The sequence below is a fragment of the Macaca thibetana genome, chromosome 9, assembly GCF_024542745.1.
Source record: "Macaca thibetana thibetana isolate TM-01 chromosome 9, ASM2454274v1, whole genome shotgun sequence".
NCBI lineage: Eukaryota > Metazoa > Chordata > Mammalia > Primates > Cercopithecidae > Macaca > Macaca thibetana.
The window spans coordinates 116,986,334-117,001,727 of NC_065586.1; the positions used below are offsets into that span (position 1 = coordinate 116,986,334).

General features: G+C 37.0%; 1 protein-coding gene across 1 annotated transcript in view; it reads left to right on the forward strand.

The window, feature by feature from the left end:
- The window catches only part of WDR11 (WD repeat domain 11), a 55,815-nt gene that overhangs the window by 30,941 nt on the left and 9,480 nt on the right, over positions 1–15,394 (forward strand). Inside the window, exons 14-20 of the mRNA XM_050803927.1 lie at positions 490–598; positions 2,553–2,677; positions 3,418–3,565; positions 5,800–5,906; positions 6,306–6,420; positions 7,151–7,322; positions 15,227–15,335. Coding sequence (XP_050659884.1) covers positions 490–598; positions 2,553–2,677; positions 3,418–3,565; positions 5,800–5,906; positions 6,306–6,420; positions 7,151–7,322; positions 15,227–15,335 — 885 coding nt within the window. The remainder of the gene's footprint in view (positions 1–489; positions 599–2,552; positions 2,678–3,417; positions 3,566–5,799; positions 5,907–6,305; positions 6,421–7,150; positions 7,323–15,226; positions 15,336–15,394) is intronic.

The following is a 15,394-nucleotide window of genomic DNA, read 5'->3' on the forward strand; positions in this document are numbered from 1 at the left end:
ATGTTTATTGAATTGCACTCATTGACATCATTCAGTACTTCTTCCAGGCTTAACAGAAAGTGAATAAAGTGGCATTCGTTGAATACCAACTGTAGTAGGATAGAAACTTTACATACTTTTTCACTGAATGCCTACCATAATCTGTATATCAATGCTTTGAGGTCCATGATGAGATTCCCATGTCATATGTGAGAAATTGAGCCTCAGGAGGGTTAACATAAGTTGCGGCATCAGGGTTTGAATCTGTGTCACTCTTTCTTCTGAGTTGGACTACTTGCCCAATTGTGTGAGACTATATGTTCTCTCACAGGTCATCTTAAAGCTTTACCTTCTTAGGACTGTTCATCATGGGTGCTAAATGGTGGTTTAAATTGTCTATATTTAGAATGCGTCAGCTGAGTTTTTCAATTTACTGAACTTTTTATTTGGTCTAATTCATGGTGAAAGTTTTGCAAAAAGGGGCTTATTTAGCAATTTTCTTTATTTTAGGCAGTATTTGGCAGTTGTATTCAAAGATAAACCCCTGGAGCTATGGGATGTTAGGACTTGTACCCTTCTTAGAGAAATGTCCAAAAACTTCCCTGCAATAACTGCTTTGGTAAGTTACAGTTTAAGAATTAAATAGCTTATTTAGGTATATATGTATGTGGTGAATGTTTTGCTTAAGCTTGAATCAAAATCATTACTGCCAATGTCATATTTTCTTGTTAAAAATGTGTGTTCAGAGAAGATGATCTAAATAAATGGAGATAACTCTTATTTTCTTGGGTGGATCAACCTAATATTATATTAGTGCAATTCCAATTGAAATTTCATTTGGATATTTTGAGGAATATGATAAACATATTGTAAAATATTTATGAAAGAATAAAGGTCCTAAATAGCTAAGTCATCCTTGAATAAAGAGGAGTAAATGTGGGAGGTATGGGTGGGGTTTGCCATTCCTACCTGATATTAGTACATCTTACAAAACCATGGAAATAAAATCAGTATTATATTGGCACAAGAATAGGAAGTGAGTCAACATAATAAAGAGCTCAGAAATAGACCCATGAATATTTGGGGACTTAATATACAGTGAAGCAACACAAATCAAAGAGGATGGATGGACTGTGTAATAGATGGTGTTGGGAAAACTGTCTTCCTTTATGGAGAAAAATACTTGTTCTCTACTTAATACCATATATAGAAGTGAGTGTTACAGCACTACAGACCTAAATGTAAAAAATGTAAAGCTATACAATTGAATATAACAAAATGCAAAATATTTTTGTGACCTAGAGGGAGGAGGAGATATCAGAAGATCAAACCAAAAGGCAAAAAAAAAAAAAAAAAAAAAAAAAAAAAAGAAAAGAAAAAGAAACTTAATGCATTTAATTAATCAAGATTAATGCTTTTTGTTTGATGAAAAATATCATTGTCAAACTTAAATACAGAAGACATTTTGGGAAAACAAATTTTCCAGCATCTAAATTTAACTAGAAACTCCTGCAAATCAACAGTGAAAAAAAGCAGGAACCCTAGTGGAAAAATGAACAAAGTTGGTGAAGAGCTAATGAGAGGCAGAGAAACCTAAAACGCCAACAAGCCATATAAAGGAATGTTCAGACTCATCAGTTTTCAGAGATGTTCAAACCGTGATATGGATCTACCTTTTAGACTAACAAAAACTGGAAAGCCATGTAATGTCAAGTGTGGGTGGAACATAGGGTATGGGAATCCTTGTGCATTGCTGGTAGGAATGTAGACCAATGCAGCCATTCTGTAAAGCACACTGGCAGCACTTGGGCAAACACAGACATCCTCTGTGTCTGCCGAGCTCTTGCAAGGATATTGACTGTGGTGTGTTTTGTCATGATGTGAGTTTGGAGACCATCTGCGTGTTTCTTACCGAGAGAGAGGAGACAGATTAACAGTTGGCTGATGCAGCCATGGAGTGTTATGTAGCATGCAGAAACAGGAGGAAGAGGACTTAAATACAGTGGAAGGAGTAAGAAACAGGATAAAATACATATATATACACACACACACATTTATATGTAAACACCATACTATTTATGTAAATTAGAAATACATGTGAAATAACTACACGTTAAGAACTTATACATATGTGAGGATGTTGGACTGAAGGTTTTACGATAGGCGGAATATAAAAGAATATATAAATAAAACAAGTGATTTTGGAGGGATCTATGGATGATAAAGGACCCTGGTTGGAGAATTGTGATTGTCTTATCCTGTGCACACAAGAGATGAAGGAGGAGATGAGAATAGGACATACTATCGTTGAATTCATTATTTTCATTTTGTAAAATTTTTTAAAAATATCAAAAGCTCAGACCTTTTGGAAGTTTGCCATAAAAGCTCTAATTAAAATGCATTCATTCAGTTTTTCTCTAAGTAGGTAAAATCTAAAGAACAAATTGTGGATTCATGTGCGGTAATAATAAATGATACTGGGCAGTGGTGTGTGTGCCCAGCTGTTCTGGAGGATTCTTTGACAGAAGGAAACCTAGCACGTCTCGGTTTGTCTGCCTGCTTTTGCTTTACAGGAATGGTCACCATCTCACAACTTGAAGAGCCTGAGAAAGAAGCAACTTGCTACTCGAGAGGCCATGGCCCGCCAGACTGTGGTCTCAGACACAGAGCTGAGTATTGTTGAATCATCTGTGATCAGGTACAGTACAGGGTTTCTTGACACTGTCATTTGTGCTATTAGTGTCATGTCTGGGAAGTTGACAAGTGTCATCCAAAGGTGTCTGTGGTAGCAAGTTGGACTCTGCTTTTGAATATACTTAGTTTCATCTTTTAGTACATACCCAGATTACTAAAAAGTTTATCATTTTTATTATACTATACTGTTTATTGTAACTAATAACAAATGCAGTAATATTCACCCATCAGCCTCTGTTAGTACATGTGATCATTCCAAGTGCCCTTCTACTCCATACACTTCAGTTCCTGAAATTCAAATGAACATAGCATAGACATAGAGATAGATCATATTATCATTTATGCACACCAAAGAAAATGTGTTGGGAATCCTAAATTTGTGCGCCACCCCATCCATGCCAATCTTACAGATAAAAAGCTTCAGAGATAATGTTGGGTCACTGTACAGCCTCCCTTCTATTGAGAAGAGTTCTATAGCAAAAACCTCTATGAAGTTTATTTCTCTTGTATTAAGTTTAGATCACCATTTTTCTCTGTCTAGGGTAAACTTCCTCTGATGTTGTGACTGTGTAGGAGTGATTCGTGTTTACCCAAAATTAGTTTGGGCAAATATTAGTTTCAGACTTTTCAAAAAATAGTTTTGGACCTCCTCTTAATGCATCTGTACTTTGGGCAAGTTAATTAATTATGGGTATCACTCTAGGGAAAAGAAAAGTCTTTATCTTATTTTTCACCATCCCAAAGCTTGCTGCAGGAGGCAGAAAGTAAATCTGAACTTAGTCAGAACATCTCTGCCCGGGAACATTTTGTATTTACGGATAATGATGGCCAAGTTTATCATCTCACTGTTGAAGGAAACTCAGTAAAAGATAGTGCTCGGATTCCACCAGATGTGAGTACAACCTTAATTAAATCTTCATCAGAAGATTTTGTTTTGTTGGTTCCATATCCAGTGAAGGCATAGTTAAGTTGGAAAACTTCAAAAAAGCCTAATGTAAATAAACTTTACTTAAGGAGATATTATCTTCGATTAAACCTGCTAGAGAATACTGCAGGAGAATAACGCTGTAACTATTTTGATTAAATGTTTACTATGTGCTACTCATTTTTATCCCCATAATAATCCATGAGGCGTTATCTCCATTTTACCTATAACAAAACTGAGAGAGAATAAGTAACTTTCCCAAGGTTACCCAGCTTACTTATATGGCAGAGCAGTGTTTTAAACTCAGGCCTGTCTGACTTCAGTATCTGTCTTCTTTCCATTTCAGGCATTACCCTGAAGGATTTGACTTACAATCTAGTATTATTTTTGGATAATAGTAATCAGGTTGTAAGTGTAATAGTATTATTAACATTTACTAACTAACATATTTCCTTCTTATGGCCTTGTGGAATCTGTAACTAAAGTTTTGCCATTAATCATTTGTGTCAGCATGCATCTCATAGATAGTTTTTAATAGATGGATCATGAAAATGTTTATGTTAACTAATACAGGCTATTATAATGGTTAAATGAAGGCATGAGGGGATTTTTAAAAATATGTATATTTATTTTAAATTGCCATCTAAAAATAGAATGCTCTAGTAGAATGCCAACCCCCATAATTTTATAGGTGGCTTTGGGGTCTCATAAAGTTACAATCTAGATGTTGGCTGTGGCTAGTCTTTTGAAGTGTGACGGGGCAGAAGGATCCGTTTTCAAGATGGCTGACTCACAAGGCTATTGCACATTAATGCTGACTGTTGACAAGGGACCTTAGTTCTTCCTCATGTCCGTCTTTCTGTAAGGCTGCTTGAGTATCCTCATGCATGACAACTGGCCTCTCCTAGAGCACATGAGCTGAGACGGCAAGAAGGAAGTTGCAGAATCTATTATGACCTAGTTTCAGAAGTCTCTTCAAAGGCAACTTCTTAATTAACATTCTATTATATTGTTAGGAAAGTAGATATCTTAAAGTGTTGCTTCATATTATACAGAATTTCATTTCTTTAATATAACTAAGTTTTTTAATTAATTTATTATAATACTGATTTTTAAATCCAGTTTTTGTTTGGTTTCTTGACTATTACCAGAGTTTATGCAGTATTCAGTGTGTATGCTAGTCTACTAATGGTCAATTATTCAAACCACTAGAATTTTCTTACTTTTTACCATGGATACCATTTGAATTTTTATATTGTACAATAAATGCAAAAACAAGATTTCTTTTAATAAATAGCAGTAATATTATTTAATAGCTAACATGTATTGACTACTGCATGGCAGGCATTGCTTTAAGGCTACTGCCTTTATACATTTATTAATATTAGCAACAACTCAAATTTCACGAACTTCTTTATTGACAATAAATCCAAGACAGAAAGGTTAAGTAAACATACCTCAAATCACATGCCAGTTTCAAGCTGGGATTCAAGCCCAGGCAGTCTGACTCCAGAGCCCAGGCTGCTGAGCCCTCCATGATACCGCCTCTAAGCATCTGTTAGAACTGCAAGTTCCTTTCTTATTCCTTTCTTCCTCCAAGTTAGATTGATTATAGCAGCGTTTCATTCTTATATTGTGCTTCTTTATGTAACTTCTGTGCAAAGCTTTCTATGAATTTAAACTGCATATGCCTTTAGTAAACAGCATTTCTTCACCTTCATGATTCCACAGTGTTCCAAAAGGTATCAGTGAAACTCTGGATCCTTTTTTTCAATAGAAAAATCACCACACAATTAGTTATAAAAGAGCTTTAAGTTTCCCTTGGAATGGATTTAAAGGCAGTGTGAGATAAGTTTGAGTAGGCTCTCTGGAAAACCTTCCCTTTACGTCTCTCCTTTTGTTACTTTAATTTCCTTTTTTTTGTTTTGAGGTATTTGTTCCTCAAAAGACATACCCTCTCTTTAAATCTAGTTCCAGTAACTACTTAATGTCTATCAAGTTGCAATCTCTTATTTCTTCATAGTTGAAATTGATAGGCAGTGTAGCTCTTTGTTAGTGTCTGAAGTCTGTTTTAGGATTTGATGACTAAAAGCATACTAAAGCACAGCCCTTTAAATTAAGTTTTATTAAAATATTTATTTATCATGATGTCTTATACGGCATAGTGAAATTTATGTGTGTTTGTTGCTCTTGTTTTCTAGGGAAGTATGGGTAGTATTACCTGCATCGCTTGGAAAGGTGATACATTAGTGCTTGGAGATATGGATGGAAATTTAAATTTCTGGGACTTGAAAGGCAGAGTATCCAGGTATAAGCCAAGAATGAAATCTTGTTCTTTTTTTTTAAAAAAAAAAAAAATGACATCTTGATATGGTTCCATTAGAGGCTTGTGACTTGGCAAGCAGGATCAGTAAACTCGTGGAAGTGTAGCTTGGAACCTTGGGTCCCTTCACCTAAACTTGGGAGGATGGAGCTCGAGCCAGTCATTCTTAGGAGATAGTTGTCTGCAAGTGGCTTCTGCAGAAGTCTTAGCTGACCTTAAAGGACAGGCCCTTTCTGTCAGATGTGGCCCCCAGTCCTAGCAAGTAAAGGGTTCTCCCATCATCAGACCTGTCAGAACTGGAAATAGTGAGAGACATTAGATATAGCTTCTGATGACCAGATCTCACTCTACGTTGTATTGGTGTTTTTGTCTCTTTGTCTTCAGAGGAATACCTACACACCGAAGTTGGGTGAGGAAGATTCGTTTTGCTCCTGGTAAAGGAAATCAAAAATTAATAGCAATGTACAATGATGGAGCCGAAGTGTGGGATACCAAAGAGGTAGGCCCTCTCCATGAGGAAAAAATGTAAATGGATTGTTAGCCATAGGAACTGTGCTTTGTTAAAAAAAATACTTCTTTCCGATTTAGAAATGAAAAGTACTTAATGAGTTTGTCAAGTTTCTCATAACAAATTATTTTCTTTTAAAAACTTTTACTTTACGATATTTCTGTTCTAAAGGTAACAACTCAAGATTTATTTATTTATTTTATTTTATTATTTTTATTTTTTATTTTCTATTTTGAAGTGGAGTTTCGCTCTTATCACCCGGGCTGGAGTGCAATGGTGCCATCTCGACTCACCACAACCTCCGCCTCCCAGGTTCTAAGCAATTCTCCTGCCTCAGCCTTCTGAGTAGCTGGGATTAGAGGCACCCACCACCACACCCGGCTAATTTTTTGTATTTTTAGTAGAGACGGGGTTTCGCCATATTGGGCAGGCTGGTCTCAAACTCCTGACCTCAGGTGATCTGCCCACCTCAGCCTCCTAAAGTGCTGGGATTATAGGCATGAGCCACCGCGCCCGGCCGATTTATTTATTTTTTAATATTATCACTGTCTTTGAGACCTTTAAAACGCTGCCTCTTGGTGGAAGGAAGATTGCCAGAGGCTGCCGAGTTCTCAGCTTGCACTGGGCCTTTGCCACAGACTGTCTTCCTTGACCATTTAATCTAGAATAATAAACATCTTCCTTTTCTGTCTGGAAGTGATGCCCAAATTCACTCTTGAAGGTTCAGATGGTGAGCAGTTTAAGAAGTGGCAGAAATGTGACCTTTCGTATATTGGATGTGGACTGGTGTACGTCAGATAAAGTGATCTTGGCTTCAGATGATGGGTGCATCAGAGTCCTAGAGATGTCTATGAAGTCTGCGTGCTTTAGAATGGATGAACAGGAGTTAACCGGTATGGAATCCTAATGATGGGGTCTTTGGAACCTGTCTTTACTTTGCCACAAGCTGCTATATTTTGGGGAGAGAGCTGCTGCTTTGTTTCATTTCAGTCTTATTTTCTTAGAATCTGAGTTTAAGAAAATATATTAAGTTGAAGCTTGAGTGTTTTTACTGCTGAGATGCTGCAGTCTTCGTAACTATAGATGTCAGTTATTCCCAACTCAGGTTTTATAAGTGCCCCCTTTTTTGACTCTTTTCTTTGGTTTGTTAACAAGATAAAAGATGTTTACATTTATAAAAATGGCTTACCCAGAATTTAGGTGAACTCATCAGAGGACATAAATCTAGTGATAAGACTGCTGGCTTTTAAATAATGGCCTTACATCTTTTGCAACCATATATCATTGAAAAGTCACTTTGCAAAGTATTCTGAGTATTATGAATTTTGATGCCAATCTGTGACTAGTAAAATGACTAGTCAAGCAGATTAGGAGACTGCAGTATCTTGCTCTCTTTTGTATGGTTGTTTTGATATTGCTTTTTACCAGAATAAAAAACATTTTAGTAGAATATACCCCATATGTGACTCCAAAAAAAAAAAAAAGAATGGGATGATTGTGAGTGCATCCATTTATCAGTTTAAAAGGCAGCTTTTGGCTGATGAAATACAGTGTTCATCCTTGGAAGATAGTTGATCCTAATTGGAGCAGAGGAGGGAACTTCTTGCCTGAGTATTCTCCCAGCACAACTTTGGTGCACACTCCAGGCTGATACATATAAAATTTCATGAGACTTTTCTGAACCTTTGTAGAGTCAGTATTTGGCACTTCAGACACAGTAAGGTTTTGAAAACCTGGTTTTTCACTTTGTGCTCATGCTTGAGGCCTACCAAGTTGCTGCTGATGTTAGTGGGGCCGTCTTTAGCTTACATTAGGTGTGCTTTGGTGTTTGTCACCGCCCACCCCTGCCCACTACATTTGGGCACCACCACTTCTTACTGTGTAACTGCCAGCAGGTGAAGCCAGAATTCAAGACCTGCTTTCCCGTGTCTGTCCTTGAGTCATTTGCCAGCTCTGGGGAAGCATCAGGATGGCCTCCTAGGAAAGGGCAAGCATTGGTATTCATTTGAAACCTAAAGGTATTGAGGAAATTGAAGGAACTTCAAGGGTGATTTTTGAAAAAAATTAGTTACTAATTCTAGGTAAAGAAGTGTGGAACTGCAGTCTACATGTTTGGAGAGCTTTTCCTTCACTTCTAATAAAAAATTTGAATCTAAAAAGCTCCAAAGTCAAGGTGTAGCTTGTTCTTAAACTGACTACAGAAATGGAGTCTACCATATTAACCCATGTTCAATACCGTACTTGAACATCTAGCCTGTGGCCAGATTTTAGATCACATGTTTCTTTTAAAATTTTTCTAATATATATTTTTTAAAATTCTTCTCAATCTCGAATGTTGTAGCCTCAGCCAGAAAGAGGAAAAAAATCCAAGTAGCAATCAGGAAAGGTCAATGCAATTGGGTATTCATTCCACAAATTGAGCTTTAAACTCAGAACAACCCTCAATAAATGTTAAAGAATGAAAACTGTGGTAGTGTAAATGTGAAGTGAGAAAAAAGACATCTGTGTGTTCACCTCCAGATTCATGGCCAATTTAGTCTTGGGGAAAATAAGCTTAATATAGTATATTTCTATTCTGAGGAATTAGAAGTATATTTGGGGCTTACTGACGTGGGATAAAAATAAAATAGGTCATAGACATTGGTATTTCCTATGTTTTCTTCAATTCTCCTTGATAAGTAGAGAATATCATAAAAGATTGATTCACATCTGTACATTTTTTTAGAGCAGCTTAGATAGGCCACTTCTTCCTCCAATAAAGAGGGCAGTCAAATTAGAAGATTAGAATTCCTGTTTTTGAGTTGGAGAACCTTTCTTATCTGCCGCCTAATTTGTCAGGGACATAAAGTGCCATCAAAATAAATCTTAATAGTCTTTTTAGCCACATCTAAAAGGAATGTAAGAGTATGAGATTTGTTTAATAGCATTCTAGTATCATGCAGTTTCCACACCCTTCAAATAGTGTTGACTTGATATCAGGGACTGTTCAACCTAATTTCCTCCCCCGTGTTAAAGGCCACTGCTAAGCACATTTTTCCTAAGTAAGCATATATAGAAGGAAGCTTTCCAAAATCAGATTTATGCACAAACCTTTCCTCTTCATGTGCCACAGCTTTCCGCAGTCATTTTCGGTAATCTTGGGGCGTTCAGAAATGTCTCACAATGACTTGCAGATGAGGGGAGGTCCAGGGATGCTAAACAACCTGGAACGATCTAGTGCAATGAAGAATTGTCCTGCCCGAACACCAGTAGTGTTCCTTAGCTCTCTTTTTCCCCGCTCATTGAATCACACTGAACAAAATCACAAAATAGGGTCCTTTTCTTCCCAGACTTCCAGCTCACCTTAATGTTGCTGCCTCTTCCAAGTGGTGGAGGAGTAACTTTTTTCTACTGCTTTACTTCTTGGCTCTTTGGTTACTGATTTTCTACATTCCTGTCATGTAGGTAGCTAAAAACCGGGATGTTATGATTCACACCTCACATAACTTTAGCCCAGATGGAGCAGAATCTATGACAAACAGCAGTGATGCTAACTGCTTTTGCGTTCTAATTGTGTAATTTTAAGAGGTGAATGAGCTCTTGCAGGTGAGTTTCTACAGCTGTGAGTTGATCACCTATTACTTTTTCGTGGCTGATCTTTACCCTTCAGAAGAAAGATTTAAATTCACTTGAGGGAGGGAAGTAGTTAGGGTCAGTTTCAGTTTGTTCATGCTCATTGGGATGCTGTCAACAATATTTTGCTTTTGGGGAAATAGCATGTATTTGTTTTTAAAAATAAGATATTTCCCTCCTTTTACTCAGACTTGGTCAATGTTGTCTTGCTTGCATGATGTGAACACTCGATGCTGCTTTCTACGTGGATTCTTTTGTATCTTTTCATTTGTTCATTGATTAAGAAATTACCACACAGCATGAGAACTTTCCTTGAACCATTCCAAGTTTATTATGTATAATTAATTTTTTTCCCTGACATTTACCATTTCCAAACATACTGTGATGTAATACCAACAACTACTACATGAATCTACCTAGAACATACACATATACCATCTAAAACATGAGTGGGGCTGACTTGAGAATTATATAGATTGTCATCTATGAGGGATGAATAGAAAGAAAGGTAAGTAAGTTAGCCACCTGCATCCTTTTCAGTGCTAAGTGTTCAGTGCTTCTGAAGGTAGTTAGATAAGCCTCATTTTTCCAAGATACAATCCTTCCTTTATAGCCCAGATGTAAAAGAAAAGATGACTAAGTAGAAATTAAAAAAAAAAAATTCAAAACCAAGGAAAAGCTTTAATAAGAATAAAATAAAGTGTTCAATAAGCAAGCCAAATACAAATGATCACCCGGGGGAAAGTAATTTACAAGTCACAGACTGTGTACAGAGGGGAAAAACAGATAAACAAATGACCCTTCAACATATGAAATGATACTCAACTTTATTTATAATAAGAAAAATATTTGACCTCTTACTGGTAAGGATAAAAGAAGAAAAAGAAATTTAAAAAGTAAAATTTTAAAAAGAGAAAAATACAAATTAAAATTGTTTCTTACCTGTCAGATTCAAAAGCTTGAAAATATACTGTGTTGGCAAGGCTGTGAGGAAACAAGCACTCTCATCCATTGCTCACAGTGAGACCCCTGTAGGAAGGAATTGGGCAATATCTAACAGAGCTACATGTACATTTACCTTTTTACCCAGCAATCCCAGTGCTTAGAATTTAAGATGTACATTCATACATTTTAAGATGTACATTCGTACATTGTGACCAAAATGCACACAAATTTATTCATAGCAAAATTTTGGAAAAAGCCTAACTGCTTAGCCATAGGAGATTGGTTGAATAAATTTGGGGACATCTGCAGAATGGAATAATCTATGCAGCTGTAAAATAGTGAGGAATAGCTCTATGACCTGATGTGGAGTGATATCCAGGATATGTGTAAGTGAAAAATGCAAGTGTAAAAGAGTATGTATAGCCTGCTTGTGTGCAAAGGTGAATTTTATACATAGGTGCATGCACACATATGTTTGCTTACTAACACACACGTACACAGAATAATCCAGAAACCAATGAGAATAGTTAGAGGATGTAGATGGAAAAATGGAGACTATGGGGATAGCAGTGAAACTTCTCTATATTTGTTATATAGCTTCAAGTTTTGAACCATTTATGTATTTTACATATTCAAAATATACAGTGAAAACAAGGGTGAAAGAAAAAGCAAACCCTAAAATTGAATACAAGACACAGTTGAACCAAACTGTATAACAAATATTGGTAACGTAACTACACACAAAAAAAAAACAGTTCAAATAACTAAAACACAGAACTTCTCACTCACTGCACACCTTTAGTGGTTTATATTCTAAGGACAGAATTGCTAAGAAATGTTGAACTTTACTTGAGTAGTTGACAGTGGCACTAGTAATTCTGAAGCTGTTTTGTGCATGTTATAGCCTGGAACAAATTAGTAACCAAATTGCAGTTTTTGGGAACCAGGGTCTGTGCTGATAGAAAGGGAGATGCAGATGTGAAGTGGCGGTGGTGGGAAGAAACACTCCAAGGGTGGATTTGGATTGATAAAAAATCATGACTTCTTGAACATGTATATTCCCTGGCTCTGCTCACAGAGAGTTTTCTTGCAATGACACTCTGGCAGTGAGCACACATAGCACCCAGATTTTACTTTGTAAATTCCATTTCCAGGCTAAAAGGAGCCAGAGGTCCTTGGACAAAAAGTTTATTTCAGGACAGAGGCACAAAAAGTGCAAGATGGGTCTGGGGCATCTTGCGTGGTGCCGGAACTCAAGTAAGGAATTGAAAAACCGAGGAGGACCTGACATAAGAGGCTTCTCTTGTCAAATTGGGGGTAGTCTGAGCATCATGTAAACTAATGGTGGTATTGATGTAAGTGCAGAATACCAAAGAAACCCTCACTCAATAGTAATAGTCACAGTAAGGAAAGGGGAAGTGGGCAAGAAGCAAAAGCTCAGGTGGACAGAAGAATGCCAGCTGACGAATGCAGAAATAATAAGATTAGAAAGTCAGCAGTTTGCAGCCCCTGATACAATAATTAATTCAAACAAGGATCACTTGTGGATGTCAGATCACTGAGTAAAAGGATGTTTGAGAATAGGAAATGCAATCTGACAGTATTTCCCCCACATGTTACTTACTAATTAATTATATAGGGGGGAAGGTGCCCTGATAAGGAAGTTCTGGTGAATACCCCTTATCTAGAGGATCAGAGTTAGTGTTTCCTGTAACCAGACAGCTAACATGTTCCTTCTGGTGCAATGCAGTGAAAAGTTCACAACATCCTTTGTTCAGACTCTGCCAAAAATGTTTAACCTGAGTCTGATAATCAGAAAACAGAGAAGTTAGAACGTAGGGCATTCTCCACAGCTGCTGACCAGGACTCCAAAAATGAAAAGGTCATGTAAGGCCAAAGCCAAAAGGGAGGAGGAGCGTTCTAGATTGGAGTAGACTAAAGAGACATGACAATGCAGTGTACCAGCCTTGACTGGGCCCCAGATTTTTAAAAATAATATAGCTCTCAGGACATTTGGGGAATAACAAGGGACTTTTGAATTTGGACTGCATTTTAAGTGATTTTACTGAATCAATGTTAAAATTCTTGGGTGTAAAAAAAGTATTATTAAAAATATTTCCAATCACTTTCTGGCTTTTAAATGGAAAAGTCCACATAAAATATTTTATGTATAATTTAATTTTTATTTAACTACATAGAATGAAGTTTTCTAAAGCAGAGCTTTCCAATAGAAACATAATGTGAGCCACATATGTAAGTTTAAATTTAAGTATCCACATTTAAAAAAGAAATGAAATTTATTTTAATTAAAATGTTATTTAAGCCAATATATCCAAAGTTTTATTTCAACATATAATCAGTATTAAAAGTTACTAGTGAGACATTTTACTTTTTTTAAAGTATTCATTCTTTAAAATTCAGTGAGTATTTTACATTTATTGTAAAATAACTTGAATTGCCCTCTAAATTTAGAGGACAAATTTTCAGCAGAAACAGTCAAGCTCTATTTAGATTTTATGAAATTTTCAGTTGAAAACTAGTAATGTATTCAAGTTGTTTCAAACATACTTAAAAGTTATTCAATGACTGAATCAATAATCACTTTTTAAGTTTAAATTAAATAAGACAAACATTCATTTCTTTAATTATACTAGCCATATTTTAAGTGACTATCATATTGGATATAATACTGGATAATTGCACAGTCTAAGGTTGATGTGGATCACTGATAGGATTTGGCTCTGTGTCTCCACCCAAATCTCATGTCAAATTGTAATCCCCACAGGTCAGGGGAGGCAGCTGGTGGGGGGTGATTGGATCATGGTGGCAGCTTTCGCCCTTACTGTTCTTACAATAGTGACTGAGTTCTCAGGAGATCTGATGGCTTAAAGGTGTGGCACTTGCCCCCTCTCTCTCTCCTGCTGCCATGTAAGATGTGTCTTGCTTCCCTTCACCTGCCGTGATTGTAAGTTTGCCTCCCCAGCCATACGGAACTGTGAGTCAATTAAACCTCTTTTCTTTATAAATTACCTGGTCTCAGGTAGTTCTTTACAGCAGCATGAAAACGGACAAATACAGTCACTTAAATAAGCCAACGCTATTTAGCTGTTTATAAGTTTGTGTCATTTTACATAATTGTATCTATTCAAGGGATCCATGGATAAAGCCTGTGCAGGATTCTGGAGGGGAGTTGGTAATAAGGCCGAGTTGTAACAGCCAAGGCAGCCCTAGAAAATTAGAGCTAAGGTCGAGTCCTATAGAGTATAGGGTGGTCAGAGCAGAGCTGCTGGGCATTGCAGCCTTTAGGTCTTCTGCTGCTTTGCACTGAAACATGTTGACAACTAGGCAAATCTTGTTTGTTAGTGTTCTAAGTAAGCCAGCTGCTGGATGTGGGGGATGCTAGGGCCTAGAGTCTAAGAAGATAGCCCCTGTGTTCAAGGGCTGCCATTATAAGTGAGACCTGGGAATGCTAGTGATCACAGGTGGCCTGATCCCTTCAGTGACATACTCAAGGTTGATAGGCCATGTTAATTGAATAGTCTCAGAAAAACAAAAGTACAAAAGGCACATACAGGTAAATATATTTATTTTTAATATTTAAAAATAATGAACTTTATTGTTATTTGTTGAGTCATTGCATTGAATCCTTTATTCAAGTAGTACCAGAGTTGTATACCACACAGGATACTTAAATTTAAAAAGGGAAAAGAAGGCCGGTCGTGGTGGCTCATGCTTATAATCCCAGAACTTTGGAAGGTCAAGGTGTGCAGATTGCCCAAGGTCAGGAGTTCAAGACCAACCTGGACAACATGGTGAAACCCCATCTCTACTAAAAATGCAAAAATTACCCAGGCATGGTGGCGGGTGCCTGTAATCCCAGCTACTTGGGAGGCTGAGGCAGGAGAATCGCTTGAACCCAGGAGGGTTCAGTGAGGTTGCAGTGAGCCAAGATCTCGCCATTGCACTCCAGCCTGGGTGACAGAGCAAGACTTTGTCTTTAAAATAAAATATAAAATAAAATAAAATGGGGGGAAGAAGAATATGTTAATCAGATTTGAATGCAGAGACTCTCTGCTCTTGGCTTATGTTTCTAAGCAGTGACTACATTGAATATACTCTCTCAGTTGTTCCAGATTTACCTGTTGCTCTCTGCTGACTACTCTGTAAATGATTTACAGCTGAAGCTTCGTTGTAATGTAAAACTTCGTTTTATTTTTAAAAACTTTTCTTTGTTGTCTAGAGCCTGTGTGGTGCCCCTATCTGCTTGTTCCAAGGGCCTCCCTTGCCTTGAAAGCCTTCTTATTACACCAGCCTTGGAATGGACAGTATTCTTTGGACATTTCTCATGTGTAAGTTTTTTCATTTTTCTTTTTCTTTCATAATTTACTTGGGGTTGAAGGACACCCAT